At 40.6% G+C, this 22,609-nt stretch overlaps 1 protein-coding gene across 12 annotated transcripts in view; it reads right to left on the bottom strand.

The window, feature by feature from the left end:
* Window positions 1-22,609, bottom strand: part of KIAA1217 (KIAA1217 ortholog) — a 171,717-nt gene that overhangs the window by 10,931 nt on the left and 138,177 nt on the right. For 11 of the 12 annotated variants that reach the window (XR_010621912.1, XM_065731372.1, XM_065731374.1 and 8 more), the window contains 7 exons: window positions 20,911-21,071; window positions 15,195-15,370; window positions 7,356-7,486; window positions 6,975-7,122; window positions 5,215-5,722; window positions 4,354-4,534; window positions 410-561 (listed from right to left, as the gene is read on the bottom strand). Coding sequence is in view for 11 of the 12 variants with exons in the window: in XM_065731372.1 (XP_065587444.1) it covers window positions 410-561; window positions 4,354-4,534; window positions 5,215-5,722; window positions 6,975-7,122; window positions 7,356-7,486; window positions 15,195-15,370; window positions 20,911-21,071 (1,457 nt within the window). In the remaining variant the exon portion in view is untranslated. The remainder of the gene's footprint in view (window positions 1-409; window positions 562-4,353; window positions 4,535-5,214; window positions 5,723-6,974; window positions 7,123-7,355; window positions 7,487-15,194; window positions 15,371-20,910; window positions 21,072-22,609) is intronic. The other variant, XM_065731375.1, reaches the window with a different exon arrangement.

Here is a 22,609-nt window from a genome sequence, read left to right as displayed (position 1 = left end):
GGGAAAAGAAGAGATGGGGAAAGGAAGACCAAAAAAACTAATTTGCAACATCTCTGTGAATGTGCTCTCAACTCCAAGCTGATCTTTCCCATCTGTACAACACGTGGTTGTTTTTTTTTTATTTTTAATCTTCTTATAACTGTAAACAAATCAGCTTGTGACTTGCTTTCTATACAGCTGAGAGATAAGTGCAGCAAGGCTAAGACTGCTGTAAACAGAACTGATCAAACCCTGCTTGTTCATTTAGCCTGACAGTAGCATACCCTGGCAAGCAATTTCAGTAGCTCTCCAAGACATAGCTCTGTCTCAACTTATTTTGTGGTTTACAGACACAGCCCAAGCTTGGGAATGCATCTCTGTGCCAGCCATTCTTCAGTAATCTGATTGCCTAGAGGCCAAGTCACCAAACCTTGCCAGCAGCTGCCTCCTTCCTGGCGTAGATGACCTCTCCTGATCTCGTTGTGGTCAGTCCTGACCCTGGCAGGTAACTGCGCCGTGGAGGCGGAGGAGGTGGAGACTTGGTCAACTTGTCGTTGTCCTGCTCTGCGTCCGGAGCGTCTTCTGCAAGTAAACAGGGCAGCACCAAGTGAGCGGAGGTGAGAGAAGGAAAAGGGTATTTTCGGCTCTGTTTCAACCAGAAGGGGGAAAAAAAGCATCCTGAAAAGTCCTGCAGATGAATACATGTGAATAGGAACACATTTGTGACTCAAGTGGAACCTTCTTTCACAACAGTGGTCTTCTATTTTCACAGCAAAACTACATCACTTCTCCCACAAATTTTTAGCAAAACTTCTGTCCCCAGCATGACTGTGGCTGAGATTTCAGCCCTCCGTGTACAAGTGTGGTAGGTCAGCACGCTTCAGGAAACAGGTCACTTGTCAGTGTGTGGTGCAGGTTCAGCTGGGTACCTGATTAAGATAGGGCCCCTGCAGCCTCCCTTGAAAGTGTGAGCAACAGGCATGAGTACTAGCAAGACACTAAACCTAGGGGCTTGCTGTTGTTCTCAGGAATTCTGAAGCAAGCAGCAACATTTCTGCTTGGCAGAGAAATGCTCTTGGAAGGTGGAAGGATAGGAGCAGCAGGGTGGCCTTGTAGTTAGCTATGCTTAAAAGGCTGAGAGGGAAGGGCAGAGGAGCACCAGGAGCAACTCTCCAGACTTCTCTTCAAAGCCAGCATGAATTATAACATAATAGCCCTGTACACGTTTTGTTAACTCACGATGATCCATTTCCAAATCCATCAGCCAAGCACAGCCAGCCCGCACTTTCTGAGGGGAATTTTTTCAAGAGAAAACTGGTTACTCAAACAGGAATTTCCCCCCACCTCTCCTTCCCCACTCAGCCATCACTTCCTCACCACCACGGGACGGCACTTTCCCCAGAAGCAGTTTCCCTTCTCATGACCTGACCCTGTGCATTTCTGGTCACAGGCAAAGCATCATACATGGCAACAGTCACTGCTTTCCCACTGCTGCTTACAACGTTTGTTTTCAAGACTGACAAAATGACCTTTCTATGGCTATTCAGTGTTACATGAACAGCTGGAATGCATAACTCAGAAAGAGAAAGACTCCTGATTTCAGATTACCATCTGGGCAAGTTATTGCATAAGTGTCTGCTGGTGGGGCTACATCAGGCTCCTCTGATCCACAGGCCTTTCTGGACAGGACAGAGCCCTTGGCTGACCCAGCCTCATCTTTGTTCCCTTCTTAGATCAAATGGTCTTCAAAGCTGCTTAAGCTTAAATAAATCCTCTGTTCTGTTATGGCCTTCCATGATTATGTGGCAGTGACATGCAGAATTGCAACAGTGACTTTTCAGACACACTTTACATTAGACGACTTCTTTTGTCAGTATATGCCAGTGAGGTTTCCATGTCATCAGATGATCTCTACCAGCACAAGATAAGACCTGCTGCTGTAAAATTATCAAAGTAATTGTCTAATATGGTGTTCCCTAGATTGTGATGTGGGGCCTGTGCCAATCTTTGCCCCTTTCAATGGGCTCAACCTATTACTCTCAAACTGGTGGCTCTGAGCGCAGGAACATTAAAGTTTTTCTTACACTTAATAAGAGTAGATCTGGATGCAAGATATGAAAGGCACGAAGCAATAATGATTTTTACCATTTCTTTCATATTTGTGAGACATACCAAATATGAGTTACAGTCTAAGACATTAAAGAAGTATTTACAGTCATCTGCAAAACTGTGCTAAAAAGTGTGTGATTTATCTCTGTTTTGTGCTTTGCAGGGAAAAAAAAATACAGCTGGGTTCTGTGTGGAGAACAGCTGAGACAACATACTGTGGCAAGGTGATCTATCCAGGTTCTGCAGCAAAGCCAGAAAAGGACTCTGCTAATTTAGGGCTGAAGTATTTCATGGAGTATATTACTAGGGTAACTCTCTCTCTAGGGACTCTCTCTCCCTATGTTGCTCAGTTTTCTAACCTACAGCAGACAGCAGCATATGGACATTTTTTCACTGAATGATAGAAGAGTTGGATGGCACGATATTTAATCAGATATTAAGGAAAAGTTTTACTGTGCCTTTAATTTATTTATGTTACTATTACAGAATTCACTATTCACAACAGAAGGTGAATGCCTCGATCTTATCACTTCTCCCTAAATTTTACACAGTGCAAAAATATATTCCAGAAGTGGATTAGTTAACTATATGAGTCATAAAACTTTCTGTTACTGTGTTCTGCACTTCTTAACATGTCACAACTCACTTCATCCATATGGTGCTTATTTTCCACGACTTTTTCTATTTAAGCTACACATTATAGAATATGGTTGTGTGGATAGCCTATAACCTCACTGAATGGTGACAGAATTCTAAAATCATTTCACATTCAAATGAATTTATTTTAAACCTGCATCTTGATAAAAATATCCAGTGAGCAGCAACTTGTTGTGTTAAAGATGCTCTAGAACAAAATGCTGCCACCCAACACCTGGAGCACAGCCCTGGTCTACACAGCTCCACAGTGGAATCTACACAGTGGAATCAGAGGGAAATAAACAAAAGTACCCCGATGAAGGAGCAGCTAGTCTTGATGGAGGGGTGAGAAAAGCTGCAAGTCTTCAGTTTGGAATAGATTAGGTTGACACCTCCATGATACAATCCAGAGTTATTCACTGCCTTCATGATTTCACAAAGTAAATGCACAGTTGTTATTTGCCAAACTGCAAAATACTAGAACCACAGACAACTCAGTGATGTTGGTAGGAGATCAGCACAAAACAGAGGAAGGAAAGCTGCTTCACAGAACGGGGAGTGAGTTCCCAGAGCTTGCTGCCGTGGTAGTGTGGAGGCAAATGGTTAATGAGCAGGTTCAAAAAGGATTAGAGCAATTAATCCATAATGGATATGAAAAGGAGTAGGCTGAAATATCCTCTTTAATATCAGCTAGGAGTGTTGAAAATGTACTTGGTATATCTACAACATAGCTGAGGGCAGAATCCTTACTGCAAAAGTCACTGTCATTCATTCCTTCCTTCCTCATCCACTTCCCCAAGACACCCTGTTATGTAGCATCATGGGTCTTTTTCAGATCTCCGAAGGACTCATCCAGAACACCACTTGTATTTATAGCTGAAGTTCATGAAGTTAGTAAGGACCATTAAGATCAAGCAGTCAGAATTCCCACTTAACAGAGGTTGAAAGAATTCTTCAAGCAGCTCTTGCATCGTGCCCAGAGCTTGTGTCTGAGCAGCCTTTCAGAAAAAAAAAAAATATTACTGAAAGATTTGATAATACAGTATGTTCACAATTAAACTTGCTTCAGTGAGTAGCTACTCTGAATGTTAAAATTTGACACCTAATTTTTATCTGTCTTTTTCTAGCTTCAGCTTCCATGTGCTGGAACTTGACAGAATTTGTGCAAAGTTAAGAGATCTCCTTATCCTTAGAAACCTCAGGCATGTCTTGATCTTCTTTTGATAAGAAACCTCTCCATATAGCTACACTTCTGCAAAACTGAGCAGAGTGTAATAGCTATAGACACAGCACAGTGCACAGATATTCTCATCTCAGTCAAAACGAAGCTGTACTCTTACTATCCTGCACATGTGGAGTTTTCATCTCCAGAGGACAAACTCACTCAGTTGCAGTATGGGGAAATTCACATTTAGCTTGTCACTCACCCTGGCATCTGCAAAATCATTACTTCTGTGACACAATCCTGCATTCTGACAGCTGGACCTGCAGCATTCCCCACTGACTACTCACGGGTATGTTCAAGAACACAGAAATCTTCACATTGAAACAATTTTAGAAAGTGGACTAAGTAACGTCTCTTTTCCAAATGTGCAACTCCTTAGCACCATTTACTCAACCGAAACTTACCTGAGACTTCAAACTTCTCCCCTGCATCCCCTTTAGGCAGGACAGCTGGCTGGGGAGGCATCTCCAAGTTAGGAATTGACTTCATTATATTGGCCTGGGCCTCTTCCAAGAGTTTTTCAAATTCCTTTCCATTATAGTGATCCAGGTTCTGCCTTTTCTCTTCCCATTTCTTTTCTGCTTTCTAGACAAAAACAGCAAAGCATCAGTTCTCCTCTCTGATTTCTGTTGTGATCATTTACTTTTTAAAAAATCAATGTGTGAACATCATAGGTCACCACGGATAGATTCCTTCAGTTCTAGTAAGTAACTAGAGAAAGATACTAACGCAGTAATTGCAAAGTAGTTAGGACTTCCACTGTAGTAGATATGGCACAAACGTAGGACAAACTGACACAGACCACTGCTCCTTAAAGGAACAAAGGCAACGTTTAAATCTGGCTTGGTGATTTACTATGTCACACTGGTGATTAAAGCTCACGTCTGCAATACGGCATGAGTGTTCAGCTGTACATTTCCTCAATACCTACCTCTGTGTGAAACCACTCAAACTTCACACAGTTTCATCTTTATCTCTCCATAATGGGAGACATGGAGATTGAAGGAATGAATGAAATCCAACAATGCAAGTGTTGTCAAAGAATCATATAATATTGTTCAAAAAGAGGACATTCTTTAAAATGTGTAAAATTTTATACTGTCACGTGTAAAATCAGAGGGTATCTTCAGAAGTGCATGGTGTAGTTAGAGATTAAGCATAAAAATCCTCACAATGCGTTTGAAAATCCCACCTCCGGTCTCAGAAGTGAGACTGGGAGCTCAGACCCAAAATGACAACAACTGGGTGAGTAGAGTACACCATACCTCGATTGATACAGCTCTGTTTCTGGTACTTGCACTGTGAATTTCCTCAATGAAAAGACTTTGCATGGTGCTGCCATTGACAGAGACCTGTAGTGCCGGCATGCCTTGGGTGGGCTGGGATCCTACTGCTGGTTCCTGGGGTGGTGCTGGTGGTGTGGTGGAGGGGTGGCTGCTCACTGGCAGCCCTTCACTGTGGCTGGGTGCAGCAGGTGAACCCTGGGCATGGTTGACCAGGGCTGATGAGTGCTGAGATTGATGGATGACAACGGGAGAGCTCTGCACGTGATGGACGGTCATTGTGGAGAAGGGGACAACTTCTGACTTGACTGATGATACCTGGGACTCTGATGTGACCGTCGTGAGGTTTTGCTGTGCGTGTCCCTGTCCCTGGGTTTGCTTGGGTTCCTCCTGATTTTTCAGAGCTTCAGTTGCAGTGGCCTTTTCGGTAGCAGAGTATTGCACAGCCTGGGAGGGATCCACTCCCCTCAGCAGTCCTTCTGTAACATGTCTGCTCAGCCAAATGGAACACAACAGCATGGAGCATGATTAGCACACAGGTGAATCGTGAGCAATATTTAACAATCAGCTTTTGCAAGAGAAAACTTGTGAAATTTCTGTAACTTTTTGCTTTCTCTAACAGTCAGGGAATTGGATTTTTAAAGAAGCCACTCAAACATTCCAATATTGAAACAGACCGTAGGAGAATTAATATGCAATTTGGTTGAAAAAAACAAAACAACTCAACAAAACACCAAAAATTGTTGTTAAAACTTTGACATGTATAGCTGACTGTTTATTTCCTGATCAAGATGAGGCAAGAAATAACTGTATTCATTTTTAAGTAAAGGAAGCTAATATGAAAGGATATGAATGTTTACCTACAGGGAAAAATAACTGATAGCTCTTGGAAGAACTGTTACATAAACCGTTTTATTCCTCTGTCAGTATTGGCAAATCCATTGTACGTACAATTCTGTGATTCTGTGATATGCTCTAGGATATATGGGAATAATATCAATCCTACATTCCTTAGAATAATGATGGCAACAATCCACTTATGATTTACATTTGCTTGTGATTGAAGTAAAATTGACACACCCCCACCTTTGATAGTTTGCCCTACTGCTTCATATAAATGAATAGTCATTTGCTGCTCATATACTCTGACAAGTACAGCTAAACCCTGGTCCTCAGTGAACATAAATTTTACCTAATTTTTCAACTTTTTCTAAAGCATTCTCCTTGGGAAAAAAAATAATAAAGAATTTACATGGATACACAATCATACCGGAAAATATTCCTTACTTTCAGAAGGTTCTGGGATGTCTTTATACAGTTTTAATCTTTTATTCAGCTATTTCTTACAGACACAGTTTTTAGAGCTGCACACTTCATTGTCAGAGAATATTTCTACTAACTTAGATTGCTGTAAATGCTTACAGCTAACTTAGTTCACACATAGGACTGCTGTTACTCTGTCAGCTTTCTCATCCAAGCACTTCCCATATCTGGCAATGTTCAGTTCAGAGGAAACTAGTTTCAATTATAAGCTCTGGACAACTAAGACTGTTGGTCAGAATGGAACTACTGCATACAGAAGAGGAAAAAAGCATAATCTGATTTCCCTTGGGAAAGCTCTAGGAAGGATCTCTAAAATGCTGCTAGCAAGTTGCATTTCTCCATCTTACTTGGGGAGAAAGGAAGAACACAAACCCAAAATGCTTGAGGAAATTCTCTAGCTTGAGGAAAAGAAAAATCACCTTCTGAGCATTGTCAGGATATCTGTCATGCTGCGCACACGTTTCAGTAAGCTGTCTAACTTGTGTGGTTCTTCCTTTAGGAACCTCACGGCTTCTACCTCAATGCGGAGGATCGCACGCATTTTATTCTGCAACGTCGGGAACTCTCCTGCAAAGACAACAACTGTGAAGCTGAAGAGGAAATCGTAAAAGCCCTGGGGAAAACAGACCGTGGTGACTGTAGAACAGTGGAGTGTCAGCCTCTGTCCAGGGACCAACAACAAGCCCCTTATCCTAACTTTAAATATGTTGAAAGATTATGCCCTCAGATTAAAAGCAAAACAGTTCTCAGCTACTGTGGTCAAAAGAGAAGAATCAAAAATAAAAAGGAAAAGTACACACCTTTAAGGGTGGCAACAGCCTCTCCCACTTGACGCAGAAGAAAGGCTCCATCTTCAACATCTTTCAGCGTAACTGTCTTGCTGGAAGCAGTGGAGTCCCTCTTCAGATCTTCAACAAATCCCTCTAGCTCACTGGCAAAACAAAAAAGTGGACATGAAATGTAAGTAGGGCATTATAATCAAGTATATCTAAATGAATGGACTAAACTAATCAGAAACCTCAACTGTGGCATCTTTGAATAGAACACCACGGGATGAAAAAATCCATCACGTCGTCATGATGGAACAGGAGGCTCCTGGATACTCGTGCCCAAAGCACAGACACTTCCAACTTGCCCAGATCATACAATCATAGAATGGCTTGGCTTGGAAGAAACCACAAAGATCATCAAGTTCCAACTCTCTTGCCAAAATCATTGATTTCTCTAATGCTGCACGTGCTACACAGGGCCGATGGAGTAGTGAAACACATCCAACAGCCAGCCCTCTGTGGATGCAAACCCTAGAAGGAGGGCACATATGTGCTATACCATGACATCCAGTACTAGTTTGCAATTTATATTTTCTCACAGCTGATGACATACTCAGGAAGGTACAACAACAAAGAGACAAGCAAAATACTGGCACTCACAGTCCCTTGACACAGGCCTGTTCAGCAGCCTGTTCCTGCTAGACAGGATACAGTGTACTGTTTCCACAAATAGCCAGGATGAAACAGCAAATGTGCGCTGTGTGCAGCTCTTGGTCAGTATTTGAATTAACTAATTAATCACTTTAGATGTATTTTTTTTTTCCAACCAGGGATGTCCCATGCTTCCTCAGGCTCCATCTGGTGCTTCCTCAATGTCTTTCACAATGCCTTTTCCAGTGCTTCCTAGCTTCACATAAATTTTCAAAGTTACTCAAGCATTCAGACACATAAGCTTTGTTTTTTTGGGGGGTGTGGAGCAGGAACATTTCTTTTCCTCCTGAGATTAAGACCAGATTGCTTTAGCTGGAGTTTCCAATAGAAAATATTTCAAAAATAACTGAAGTGCATAATACACAGCTAGACAGAACCAGAAGAAATGCCTATGTGAACACTTCAAAAGAACCATCTCTTGAAAACTGTCTCTCAAAGAAATCTGCCTCTGTCATGATACTCAGTTCGCTAACAGGAATATTCTGAGAAGCAGTTTAATTGCATGTTAGAAAACATTGCAAACTCTGAGCTGTCAATCAGGTACCATTTTAACCTATTTCTGGACCCTATTCCTTGCATCCATTCAGGTCAAATCTTTGCAAGGTATGGGCTGACTGCCTGCAATGAGGTAGCAGAAGACTGCCTTCCATGGGTCTTGCATTTCCTTGTTATTTCCCTTGTGCCAGTACTGCCATGCAAATCCAGCAGAAAATTACTGATTTTCAGCCAGGCCACTTCAAATACCCATGTCTATGGATAAGGGGAAGACAGGAGGAGGAGCAAGGGAGGAATAAATGTCCAGTCATGGGATAAGCAGAAGTAAAGCCACTGCAGCACCACTCTGTGTTAAGGTCACTGAAGTGGAAACATGGTCACACAGAGTAATAAATGACAATACAACAGCACTTTTCATGCACAGAGAAACAGAAATAATAACAGAATCCAAACATAAAATGAACACAGAAAAGAATTTCAACCCAAAGCCTAAGAACTTTAGAAACTGTGAAACATTTTTGAATCAGGAATCACAAGCTACTTCTGAATGTAGGTGATGCTCTTCCCATTTGAAGATGACCCTCCCAAAGACTGTGCCTTCCAAAAGACTGGGAGAGCTCCAGTTTCCACTAACACAAGCATACTTGGCAGCAAACAACTGAAGGGACCACACGATGGCAGCAAGGGAACATTACTCAGGATACTTTTCCAGCAGCAGAAGACGCAATGATGCAGAGGTTTGCTGTTCCTGTCTCTGCTTAGCAATTAAAAAGGGTGCAGATATAAACCAGGAAGGGGCTGGAAAAAGAGATAACTCACTACAGTGCACAGGCTGCTGCTCTCCAAAATTATGTTCTGCAGTTCTTCACCTTTACCATCCTTTATGTCTTGATACCAGCACTGCTTTGGGAATCATAGGGTGAACTCACCTTGTCTTTGTAGATTAGAACTGGAAATTTTCTCTGACATTTGCATCCCCCAGGCATCAACAAAGGCACAGACAGAAACTTGATTTTTTTTCACAGGTAGAAAGAAATGAACAAACAAAACACAGAAGAACACTAGGATATTTTGGTAGGCTTATGACAGTCAGAAAAACAGGGATAAATGAAAGACTTCCAGCTTGCTAGCAGACAGTGTCTTTCTGGTTTGTTCTTTGATGAGAAATGGATAAAAAAACCTTTAATTCCATACAGTGATACTATCAAACATGACAACTGATCCCGATATAGCTCAGAGGATGCCATATTATACAGCTTCATCTTGTTAACTACGAGGGAAGAGAAACTTCATCCCTCAGGAGCCAAAGATTTAAACAGATGGAACAGTCTCCAGTGTTTCTTTTCTGTAAATGGGAAAACACTTGGCTTTATAGACCTGATTGTGCAAACTCAATTAGCAAGACATCACCTTACTGCAGTTTCAGAAGGCTAATACATGATAAACGATTTCTGTGCATCTACGTTTTACTGAGAAGAGCAGTGACACACTGTTATGCTGAGATATTTCTTTAGGCAAAAAAGCATCAGTGGATCTGTCGCAGATTGTCAGTTTGTTTTGTAACCTGTTCCACGGATACTGCAAAATGAGTAGCAACAAATCACCCAGACCAGATGGTATTTGCCCTGGAGCTGAAAAGCAACTCAAGGATGAAACAGTTGAACTATTATTGCTAAGCATCTTACCTCTTGATTAGAATTTCTTTGGCACTAGGGTAGTGGAAAGTGTCATAGACAATAAAAATAAAAATTTAAGAAGTGAGTGGGGTAATCTCTGGTGAGACTGACATCTTCAGGCTGGTATAATTGACAGATGCCATAAGAAGGAATAAACAATAAAGAATTAGTGGACTCATGGATAAACACATTTTGTTAATGTGATTTCTGTAAAGAACTTTCACAAATCCAGATGGTCATTTGAAGAAAATAGCAAAAGCACGGGGACGAGCCACAGCCCAGAAGACACTCAGCAAGGTACCGAAGTAAAAGCCTTTAAGAAAGAAAAGTTGCTGCGGGACAAGAAGGAAAATTCTCGCATGGATATAGTAGTGGAAATAAAGGGAAGGGATCAATGAACAGCTTACTCAATGAATGGAGCTTGCTGGTGGGCTCCATAGGGATCTGCGCTAGGGCTGGTGCTTTGCAACATATTATAAATGGTTTAGAAAAGAGGATGAACAGTATACTCAAGAAACCTCCAAGATATTAACGCAGAGGAATAAAAATGAAAGCTGATTGCAAAGTGCTGCGGATGGATCATCTGAATTTAATTGACCAGGAAGAAAAAATCCAGACACTCAGTTCACTCCCAATAAATGTAATGTAATGCTCATGTGAAGTGGAAAACTAAAAAATAAACCAACAAAACAAATGCAGAAAAAAAATATCAAAAACCCCAACCACCTCCCAAAACTCCAGTTTTTATACACAGTTGTGAACACTGAGCTGATAATCAGCCCTCATAAGCAAGGCATTGGGTTTGTGATGGAAGGCTCACGTGGACCACGAGGACAGGGAGATGATCCCCATACTTGAAGTCCTAGTGCAGCCACATTTGGTACATCCTGAGCAAGGCCCTCCTCTTTACCCCAACCCCATCTCACAAATGTACAGTAGAGTTAGAAAGGCTACATAGAAAGAAAAGAGGATGTTGAAATGTACAGAATAGCGTCTACATGAGGAGTAACTAACCAAACTAGGACTTTTCAGGCTGGAAAAGACACATTCAGAGAAAGAGAGTGGGGAGTCTATAACATTACGACTAGAGTTGGTGAATATTCTGCCTTGCATAATTTAAGAGTTTGAAGATTGACAGATAGTAAATTTCAAAAATAAAATGACATTCAATACAGAATTCCTTCAACTTGAAAACTATACACAACAAAATGCACATAAATTTATAAAAATATATTTCATGAAAGGTAAACAATGCCCACAGAGATTTGGATATGAAGGTGCCATCTTTGACTTGAAAAATTTCTGAGCTACAGCCGCTGAAAAGGAGATGCACTCTGAGCACACTGTCATATTCTTATATTCCTTCTTAAGCATTTGCTACTACTGGCTGTCTAAGCATGGCTATTCTTATAATAGATTCTGATACTCTTCTTAAAAATATTATAAACTGTAAGTTGCTGCAGAATCTAACAGGCACATCAGAGATGGATATAATTTAAATATTCTGCTTATAAGAAACAGAGTTCTTATAGTAACCTACAGCATAATAAACTACTACCAACTATAACATGTTCCTTACCACAGAAATACTTCATTAGGCAATAAGTCACACAGTCACAATTTGCCCTTGCTCTGGTCATTTTTAAGACTAGCATCTGCAACTCAGAAAGTATAATATACGACATCTCTAATGTTGGGTGAAAAAACTGGATAGTAAAGATCTAGTTCAGTTAATTCTGAGTGTATGTTCCCTGTTACAAGTGTGTACAAACTCTATGTTTATCAGTGTTCCTTGGTTTCTGTGGTTTTCATTATGTATCTCTGAACTGTAATCCTGTTACAACTGATACACACAGACACAATTCTGCAGGTTTCATAAAGAGTTGCTCAACAAAAAACTTGTTCTTAGGTATACACTGACATCTCTGCTGTTTCTAACATGAAACCACCAATATTTTTTTAATTTTCCAATGATAATCTTCAGGCTTGCAGAAAAAAAAAATTAAGCTGAGATTTAAGAGACAAAAAACATTCTTCCTATTTCTTTAGACAGAACTGAAGTTCATGCTACAGAACACTAAATGCACTTCTTTAAGTATTGCAAAAGTCTAAAGCTCTGTCTTGCATGAACTTAGTCTACTGATACAGATCTATGATGTAGGAAAGGTTAAGAGGGCAACAACTGTTGAACTTAAAGCATTGTTATCAGATGTGCTTTTTCTTCTGAGCACTGATCCTGCAAGCATGCAAATACATGATGAAGAAGTTTCATTGGGCACAAAGAAAAATAATTCTATGACAATATTTGTTTCCAACATATCTCTAAAAAGGTTGAGCTGACATTTAAATGCTATGAATGACTTAAGATACCTTCTGGTAACATTAGCAAATGAATATTACTTACCCATTTATTATTTCTTGGCTGAAAAGTAAACTGGCAAAGTGTAATATGCACTTGCTCCATGAGGATACTGCCCTTTGATAACTGAGCTGAAGTAGCACAGAAGCAGTAGAGACTTTGTAAACACTGATAAAACACAACCAAACTGCAATCAAAGCAGTATCCTAAATAAGCAGCTGTAACTACTAATAACATTGCACTTGACCTCACAAAGAATCCATTTTATGAGGCAATACTATAAACAACAATCACACAAACATTTGTGGCTTTCTTTTTTTTTTTTTTTCCCAGAGAGCAAACAATTAAGAAACTAACCAATGAGATACATATGAACAAAGTGATGAACAGGAGATTAATTACTTGGGACTAAAACAATACATTAAGACTACAAACCTGCTGAGCAGCTTATATACACCAACTGTTGCTACACACAACTTTTCTTCACAGAAAACATATTCTCCCTTAGAAACATCCTACTTTGTCTTTACAGATGCACAATTTTTGTTACAGATCGTACTCAACTAACAAAACATCAATCGACAGGAAGAATTTACTTTCTTCAGCTGTCAATAACTATACTCCTGTGGCTCTTCAGTTATTATTTCCAATGGAAGTGGACTATAACCCTTCTCCTCATTATGAAGCCATTCACCTGGTGTGAAATACATGCAGTACGAAAAATAATTATTTAAATAGCATTCTACAAATGCAAGTGTTAGAACTAGTTAAACTGTTTATTGATTTCAGCCCCATCTTGCCTCCTGACTCTAAAGATGGACTGAAACAAACAACTAGAACCGTCCAGTCTTGATAGGCCAAAATTTTGGGAAAAAATCTTATATAAAATCTTTACAAGGAAAAAAAAAGAAACAAAACATTTTTCAACTGCAGTTTATTGTATGGAAATCCCAGTGAGTAAGGCTTACTCTGACAGTGAGTCTCAGAGGGACACCAGCACTGTTAATTGTAATTAAACTTGAGTACCCTATTTAGGAGCTTCCCCCACTTCCCCCATGCAATAGCTTACTACTGAAAACTGACTTGCACACTTAAAGCTCAGAGAGAGGGTGGTTTTCAGTGGTACAATGTCTAGTCGGATGCTAGTAACTAGCAGTATACCCCAGAGGTCAATATGGCATCCAGACCTATTTAATATGTTCGTTTATGATCTGAATGATGGGGCTGAGTGCACCCTCAGAAAGTCTGCCGATGACACAAAGTGGCAAGGTGTGTCTGGTAAGCCAGAGGGTCAGTGCTATTATCCAGAGGGACTTGGATAAGCTGGAGAAATGGATGGACAGAATCGTCAAGAAATTCAACAAGAGGAAGTGCACCTGGGAAGGAACAGTCTCTGGCACCAGGATATGCTGGGGTGATCCAGCTGTAGCAACCTGGCAATTAAAGGACCTGAGGGTCCTGGTGGACATGAAGTTGAACATTAAGTGTGTTCATCATCTCTGGAGGTGTTCAAGGAAAGGGCAGATATCACACTGAGTGACACGGTCTAGTGATGGTGGGTTGATGGCTGGACTAAATTATCTTAGTGGCCTTTTCCAACCTTAATGATTCTATGAGCCAACAATGTGGCCATACCACAAAGAAGGCTAATGGTATTCTTGGCTGCATTAAGCAAACTGTTGCCAGTAGTCCGTAGTGGTGATCCTTCCCCTCCACTTAGCACTGGTGACATTGCACCAGGAGTGCTGTATCCATTTCTGGGCCATTCAGTACAAGACAAACACAGACATATTGGGAAGAGCCTAATAAAGGACAACTAAAATGAAGAAGGGACTGGAGTGTCTTTCTTAGGGGAAAAAGGCTTAGAGAGCTGGGACTTTTCAGCCTGCAGAAGAGAAGGCTCAAGGGAGATTGTATTAATGTGTATAAATAACTAAAGAGAGGGTACAAAGAAGACAGCCAAGTTCCTTTCTAAGGTGCTAGTACCAGGAAAAGAGCTCATGGGTACAAAATGAAGCCCTTCCCTATTGTGTGAGTGACTGAATACCAGCACAGGTTTACCACAGAGGTGATGGAGCTTCTTCCTAAGACATCTTCCAAAGCTGCCCGGATACAGCACTAGGCACCTTGCACTGGGTGGCCCTGCTTAAGCAGGAGTTGGACCAGGTGGTTCTTTCCTGCATTAGCCATGCTGTGAAAGCTAATCTCATTACCTTCTTTTGCACCCATTTGTTCTTAATGAAATTCTTCTCTGCCTCCCTAAAATGCTATATGTAAAGCTGAAGAGGAAAGCTAGGGGAGGGGGAGTCTTTCCAAATATGGAAGTGATCTTGTTCCTTACAGACACCTGTTTCCTCACAGGGGACTCCTGAAGCTGTAGAAACTCTTAATACTGGTAGGTCTTGCCCAGTGAACTGTGCTAAGCAGGACTCCCAGTCAAGGACCAATGATTTATGCAACACAGACATAGTTCTATGGACACCAAGAGTACAAGAAAACATAGCTAAAATAGCATGCATAGACCCAGTTTCACTGAAGACAGTGATGAAAGATAATATTTATGGACAAAAAAAAAAAAAAAAAGAAAGACATTCAAATGCAACAATTTCTAAGAGTTTTTCAACCCACCATAATTTCTTTACAATCTTTTCTTCCTCGCTGAGGTATTTCTGCCTTTCTTTTTCCACCAGGTTGCGCTGTCGCTGCACAGGATCTTCAAGCCGCTTCACTGTTTCAAACATTTTGCCATTGATTTCCAGCTCTGCTTTCTTCACCATTGCCCTCAGCATCTCCTGGTTCTGCAGCTGTTGCACAAAAGAAATCAACTTCAATTTCTCCTCGACTGACATCCCTGGCAACAGAATACACTGCAGAACTCAGAAATAGGTTGGGATAAACACAGCCCTACAGCCAGAGAGACTTTTTACTTTCTTCTTTCCCTCTTTACTTAAAGACATTATTTCATGAGGAAGTGTTGGAGGTGAGAAAAGCCCACATTCACTTAACTTCTAAAATGTTTATTTAACTTGCAGTTGTCAGCTGGAGAACAAAAGATGTTGGGTTCAATACATCACCTTCAGTGCATAACTTCCGTAGGGACTGTGTCCTCCTTATAATGCTCAGTCCAGCATGAACAACTATTAATCATGCCTCACCAGAATGCTGGAAGCCTGACTTCAACTCTGTGCATCTCTCTTATTCTTACACACTGCACTGCATATATATGCCTAGTGGATAGTCGCATACTTTAATGTCAGAGCTGGAATGCACTGTCATTCTCAAAACTGAATATTTCACTCTCTCAAGTGGCAGAGGAAGGACAGTGTAATCTGCTGACAGAAATACTCATCTATGAAATAAAAAACCTCCCTCACCCACCTAAATAACCCTTTAAAATACATCAATTTTCTGAAAGCTGGCCATTCATACTTCTTTCTCATGAGATCTAATATTTGTACATTCTTAGCATCATGTTTGGTATCTAAATTAAGTTTGCAGAACAAAAAACATCTAAGCAAACAGACTAGGTTGAACTATGTGGATAGGCCTAGTACAGCTATACTAAACACTCACACAAATAAAACCTGCTTAAGTCCTTTACGTAAATCACAAGTTTGCTCAGAGCGGTACATAGGGCTCCATCTAGTCACAACTTCAGGACACAGGCAAACAGAAAACAACTCTGTCAGCCTAGCAGCAAACTCATACTGTAAGATTTTCAAAAACACCTTGGGATACCGAATTCTATTTTTGAAACTAGCAATCAAACCTTCAAGTGCCTCCTAAACATTCCTGCTTAACAGGCGAACGTGAAATGTAAAAATACTGCCTAATAGGAAGAATCACAAAAATGGGTTCAATACAAGGCAGTACAAGGCAGCAAGACTTCTCTTGAAGTTAAGAGACTTCATGGGAAACAGAGGAACAAAAGCCTCTGTCAGATTGTTCTTTCCATTCACTTCATGAATTAGAGTAGCAAACTCGATTCTCTTCTCCAAGCTCTTCTGTCACTGTGCCTGACTGCCTTCTCCGACGATACAACTACGATGAGATAGAGGGGAACACATCACTCAGAGTGTTCAGGGGAGACTAGGCTGTGGCAAGCAGGTGTTAGCTCAAAACTCAGCCTAAGGTAAGTGTTAAGCAGAAAGGGGAAAAAGAATAAAGCTGGAAAACGTGAAACAGCACAGATCTATAAACATTGTCAGCTGCTTTGTACTAGACAGGATTCTTTTGAAGACAGCACTTATGTACATTTTTTCCCTACCTCAGGATTAGTGTTTGGATTCTTATTCTTGGATTCTTAAAATCTCTTACAGTGAGATTGGGACAGCTATCTGAGACAAACATTACCTTCATTGTGTCACATCTGCAATAGCAAAACACAAATAAATTAATAAATGAGGGTTGAATAAGCATGTACTACTTCAGCCATACTGTTTATTCACAGCTCATTAAAAAGAGAAGAAATCTGATGTGGAAGAGTGAAAAAACTTATCTGAGGTCAAAGAGAAGGCCCAGAGTCAGACTTGAGCTTCAGGCATCCAGAATTTCAGACCTCTACGTTCCCCAGCTATGTGACTCCCAGCATACCAAAGTGGGATTTGTGTGCTTGTGTGTATACGTATGCAATAGTAGTTATGCTTATTTAATATGTTTATTATGAGGTTGTATGTTTATTACAGTGACATCTACAGCTAAGGCATTTGTCACTTCAGTTTATGTAGTTCTTGAGTAGCATCAGAAAGTTTCATTCATTTTATAAAAGTTCATCTATTCCTGATAACAAGATCAGAGAATAAAAATATAACTCATCAATATTTCAAAAAGCAAATATATTCAGGACTCCTTAACTTCAGTATCAGGAGGGAGCTCTTGAAGTTTGGGAAATGAATCATCTTCATGTCAAAGAAATGTTTTAGCTATTCCCATGAAAACTCACCCAACACCTACCTACTTCTGGCAAACCTGGGCTTCTTTATGCTTGGAGAACAGGGAAAGAAGATGAGAAGAGGGAGGTACACATGAGTGCAGGTAGAGAAAAGCAATCAAGGGAAACCAGTATCCAGGGGTTTAAGCAGGGTAGAGTCACCAGCCAAAGGACAGCATAAGGCAGAGGGAGCAGGAATAGAAGGAAAGAGCTGTCAGTAAGGAATAGGAGACAATCTCTGGGCACTATAGGTTATTTTCCTCCACAGTCTGGAACTGAACTTGACTCCTTTCCTCACAAGTTCCCCAGGTTTGAAAATAACCTGATAATCAGCCTAGTTCACTTTAAACCGATTATTCTTCATGAGACAGATGACTGGAAAACAAGCTACCAATTATGTGACAGGAATGCCCTCTCCAGTAGGAGCATGCAAGGCCCTGGTGGGAGAGGCTTCTGGGCCACCCACCTCCCAGCCACACAGTGCACGTCCACAAGCAGGGACCGACTTGCTGCAGCTCAGGATCTCTGTAGAGTCTAGTTATCTAATTCTGAAAGTTTGTTACCACACATAGATTAAATCTAGTCTTGCCAATTCCATAATGCAGTTCAACACATAATTGAATTTCTAACTCAAAGTTACACTTGTGAGACTATTTGAGTAACATGTACCATTTATGACAGCATTATTATTTCATTTGCTATCCTTTTGGCAACACTCATTTCCCTGCAAGTGATACATTTACTGAGGGAAAAAGCAAGCATGCATGCATATTCCTAATGCTGAACCTTAATCAGATCTAACTGCTTCCCCTTAAAATGTCTTCAGTTAAAGAAAGGTCGGAACAGACATACATTTTAAAGTACAGACAAGCTAATGAAAATACACCATGAATACGTACTCTAAAGGCTTGTTTCAAACCTGCCACTAAAGGCTGTCATCATCTAGAAGTGCAGAGTTAACTACCCCAGTGTACTCATCATGTTTCTCCAACAAGAAATACATACAGAACACAGGCTGGGGTACAGTCCATCTCTGGCAATGAGGAAAACACTACAACATCGTGAAACATGCTTGAGTATCTCTGAAAATGAGAGTGCTTAAAGATGGTAGTGGACTGGTAAGAAGGTATCTAACCTCATACAACTGCCACGTGCAAATGTCATTGTTTCAAGAATTTCTGGTTAAAATCCAACCACAGGATGAAACAGTCAAACCTTTTGGTGGCATCTGCTAACATACACATTTAGCTGCTGGGTGATTCCATTCATCTGGATCAATTCCTGCTGAATTTTACAAAGAAGATTTTCCCATAACAGACAAAGTCTACACGAATGGATGGGTCTTTTCCATCGCATGTCCCTCTGATTCTATATAAATCAAATGAATAAAAATTTACAATGATATCATCAATTTAAAACTGAACCAGAGACAGTATTAAATATAGCTTTATGTCCTGTTCTTGCTTCTTAACTATCCTGCCAACTTTTGTGCACTCATCTTTTCCAGTTCATTGGAAGTGTTTCTTTTAGACAGTCTCTGGATGAAAATTTCACACAAACAGGAACAAACTGACTAACAACCCAGAAGAATCAGTTAAACCAAATAAATATGAAATATTGTCAAATATATTATGCACACAACTTGGAAGTTCATCTAGCTATCACTAATTTGCCCACATACTTTTGGCATAAGGCACCCATATTTAATATCATTTTTGAAATAAGGGAAGTCAGTCCACTTTGGATATGTTCATTTTCCCTTTCTCTAGATTTCATTGGCAGTGACTGTTTGCTCAGATGGTACAGATTTCTTTACTCCAGTATGCACTAATGGTACAAAAGCAAGGATATTGCCCTGGGCAGGGCCATGGAGACAAGCTGCAGCTGAGGAAATGCCACCTCCTTTGGCAGGTTGGCCCTATGAGAATAGTACTTTTGCTGCACCCACTGCAGCACTTGCAGTCTCCATCCTATTTCGCAAGGTCACATACCATGTGCAGCTGGTGTCCATTTGGGACATTGAGATATGAAAGGGCAGAGGAGTTGCAGTGGTCTGAAGCACAACCAAGCAACAATGTACACTTATACATAATGTGTCAGGGTAGAGACTGCAAGGAAGTCATCTTTACTAAAGTAAAATCATGGGAGCTGTATCACAGGCAGACGTCACCCATTTGAGAGGACTCAACTGTTTGCTCCAAACACCTTCTAACATCTCTTCATCATCAGCAAGCTAAACACACGACCTTGCCACAAGACCTTCTGTCTCACTCACATTTTCTTTATCCTGATGTATACTTCACCTTTATGCTCCCTTGTCCTGTTGCTTGTTCCTAATTCAATTTCTTCTCGTTAAAAAATTGGAAGCAAAATGTGCTCTGAATTCTGAATCATATTATTATTCTTCTGCTCTAAAATTAATTAGCAAATCAAAGGAGATTGACACAGTACTGTTCCTATATTCAAAACCTCCCTAGTACTAACAGCAGTAGCTGCAGCCCTGCAATACCAAACATGCGATGTCATTTTCCAGACAAGAAGGACTGGAAGAGTACTGAAGTTTCCCTGCTGTACACTTTGTCTTACAAGTAATTGTTTTAGCTCTTACATCTTCTGAGACAATACACAGTGCTTTTCAGTTTCTAATTAAGTGAAGGTACATCTGCATACACTTGTTTTCACGGTGTCTGAGATGAACAGCACGTATTTACATTGGTAGCATGAGTGTGTATGTCAACAGATAGTTTTGGTTAACTCTTCATTGTTATTATTGTTTCTTGTAGGTTCTCAAGTCTAGATGTGTATTAGGAAAGTACTGGCAAAAATGTGAGCTTAAGTATAGCACAACAAACCTTTGCAATCACTTTTGAAATCATCCTTTCCTCCAGCTGCTTGATTTGGCTATTCCTCTGAATTCTGTAAATACAGGACTCAGACTCTGGCTTAATGCATAACTACTGATTCTCAGCTACATTTGCGTTTCCTTACATCAAAGTTGTTTATTCAGAAACTTAAAAGCTGTCTCAACTATAAACAGTATGGATCAGGAACGTGGCTCTTCCAACATGTTTATACAGCACATAGCATAGCAGAGTCCAAATTGTAATCACAGACTTGATATTATTATAACATAACTGACACTTAAATGTCTAGAGCCATTCAACAAAGCTAGAAATGAAGTTATTTCACTATATCTGAGCAGTTAACCTGAGCTACTTCTCATACCTCTAGAGCTATTCAAGTGGTATATGCTGGCACAATAATGCTTCTGTGTTTGTGCTACTTGGGATTCTCCTTTTCTATATAATTCTTCTATTTCAAATCATGTAAGTTCTAAAGGAGAGGGAGCAAGAAATAAAAAAGCAAAGTTTGTACTGAGAACCGACTTTCCCAGCATCTCCCAGCTAATCATACCTGTAGCTGCTTCATATGATGCAGTTGTAGCCGTAGATCTGACACATTGCGTTTCATACCATGCAGGCTGACTTGCATCGATGGGGCTCCAGCAGGGTGATGGATGACAGCTGACTCCACTGTTGCCAATGTGCTCTTCCCCCCAGATAAGTTAGCAGCACCTGCAAGTAAGCAGCAGCAACAGGTTGAGCTCACCAGCAGAAGGTGCAAACATGGTTCTTTCTCTCCACACTGAATCCATGTGTGTTTCACACAAAGGGACAAGAGAAAAAAAATCACAGCTGTGAATGGGGGGACTGGCATCTCAACATTCAGTAAAAGTTTGAGGAGAGACTGTATAATATCTGTGTGTATCTGTTGCTGGAACCTCAACCATATCAGAGCACTGCACTACCACAAAACTGTTTCCTACCACATATAGTGGAGATAGAAAAATTAGCTATAACTGCAGATTATCAGAACAGCAGCAAATCCAGTCAGTGCTGCAAGTAGCTTTGGGATTGTCTTCTCCAGAGCCTTCTGGGAACAAGTTGATGCAAATTCACAGGACTCCTGGACTGTGATTAATTATCACTGGAAAGAGATTCAAACTGCTAAGTGTGGGAAAAAAGTTTCTATCTAGAATTGTGTTCTGCTGCTTAAAGTATGACTGCATTATTTCTAACAACTGTCTCCAACAGCAGAAGTATAAAGAGAAGTGAAATAATGGTGTGGCAGAAAACTGTACTCCAGTCATGCTGCAGCCAACTACTCTCCTTTAGACAGTCATTTATTCAGCACTGTGTTTGCAAGGGAATACAGCATAAAACAAGCAAGCTGAGTCATCACAAGACTTTCCTCATTAAGTAATACTGTTCCTCTACACAACATCAATATTAAACTTGTACTTTTCAGTCTCAAATACCTGGGAAGAAGCTTTATTTACAGGCTACAATCAAATCCTAGTTCATCGACTATTACAGCTGTCTTTTGGCAATTCACACTTAAACACCCATATTCTTCAAACCATCTTTCTAATGTGTACCTTCCCCTCCCTACTGCCAACAGGCAAAATGACAGACTAATAGTAGGATGCACTCCATTCTTCTATGCCCAGTGCTATGCAGCACTGCACAGTCTTTTGATCACAGTGTCACCTTGTCTCTCAAGCTCACATCACAATATGGCTGCAGCTCACCAAACTTCTGTGCCATGGATCCAAGAGTGGTAGGCCTTGCCTCCACCCACCCATCTCTACTCGTCAACTAGCAAAATCTGCAACTGTGCCTGAGTGGATACTACTCAGTGTAACAACTCCTTTGCCAACATGTGGATACCTCAAAATTCAACCTAGGGGAGGCATTTTTGAAGGAGGGAATTTAAACCAGACTGTTTTTACTTTAAAAGGGCTAAAAGGTTTCTGAAGAATCATGTTTCCTGCTTTACTTACATTTGCAATTCCTGTTAGAAAAAGGACAGGCTCCTCTGGCTCCTCTGGTGCCATGCTACAGGTTCAGGAAACATGCTCAAACAAAAGGCTGTTCTAGTGCAATGCTGGCCCTTGTAATGCTGTACTCTACCTAAATGTGCTCCAGCCAGATCTGCTTGGTGCTTCAACAACGGCACCCTTCATCCCAGTGCTGAGCAAGTTGCTGCACATTTTGCTATACTCCCTTATGATGCCATGCTCTCTTGACTTTCAAAGAGCTGCCTGACAGAG

Source organism: Cyrtonyx montezumae, unplaced genomic scaffold (genome assembly GCF_038088225.1).
Source record: "Cyrtonyx montezumae isolate F1298 unplaced genomic scaffold, pur_monq_1.0 scaffold_14, whole genome shotgun sequence".
Lineage (NCBI taxonomy): Eukaryota > Metazoa > Chordata > Aves > Galliformes > Odontophoridae > Cyrtonyx > Cyrtonyx montezumae.
This window is presented reverse-complemented; position numbering and strand designations above follow the sequence as displayed.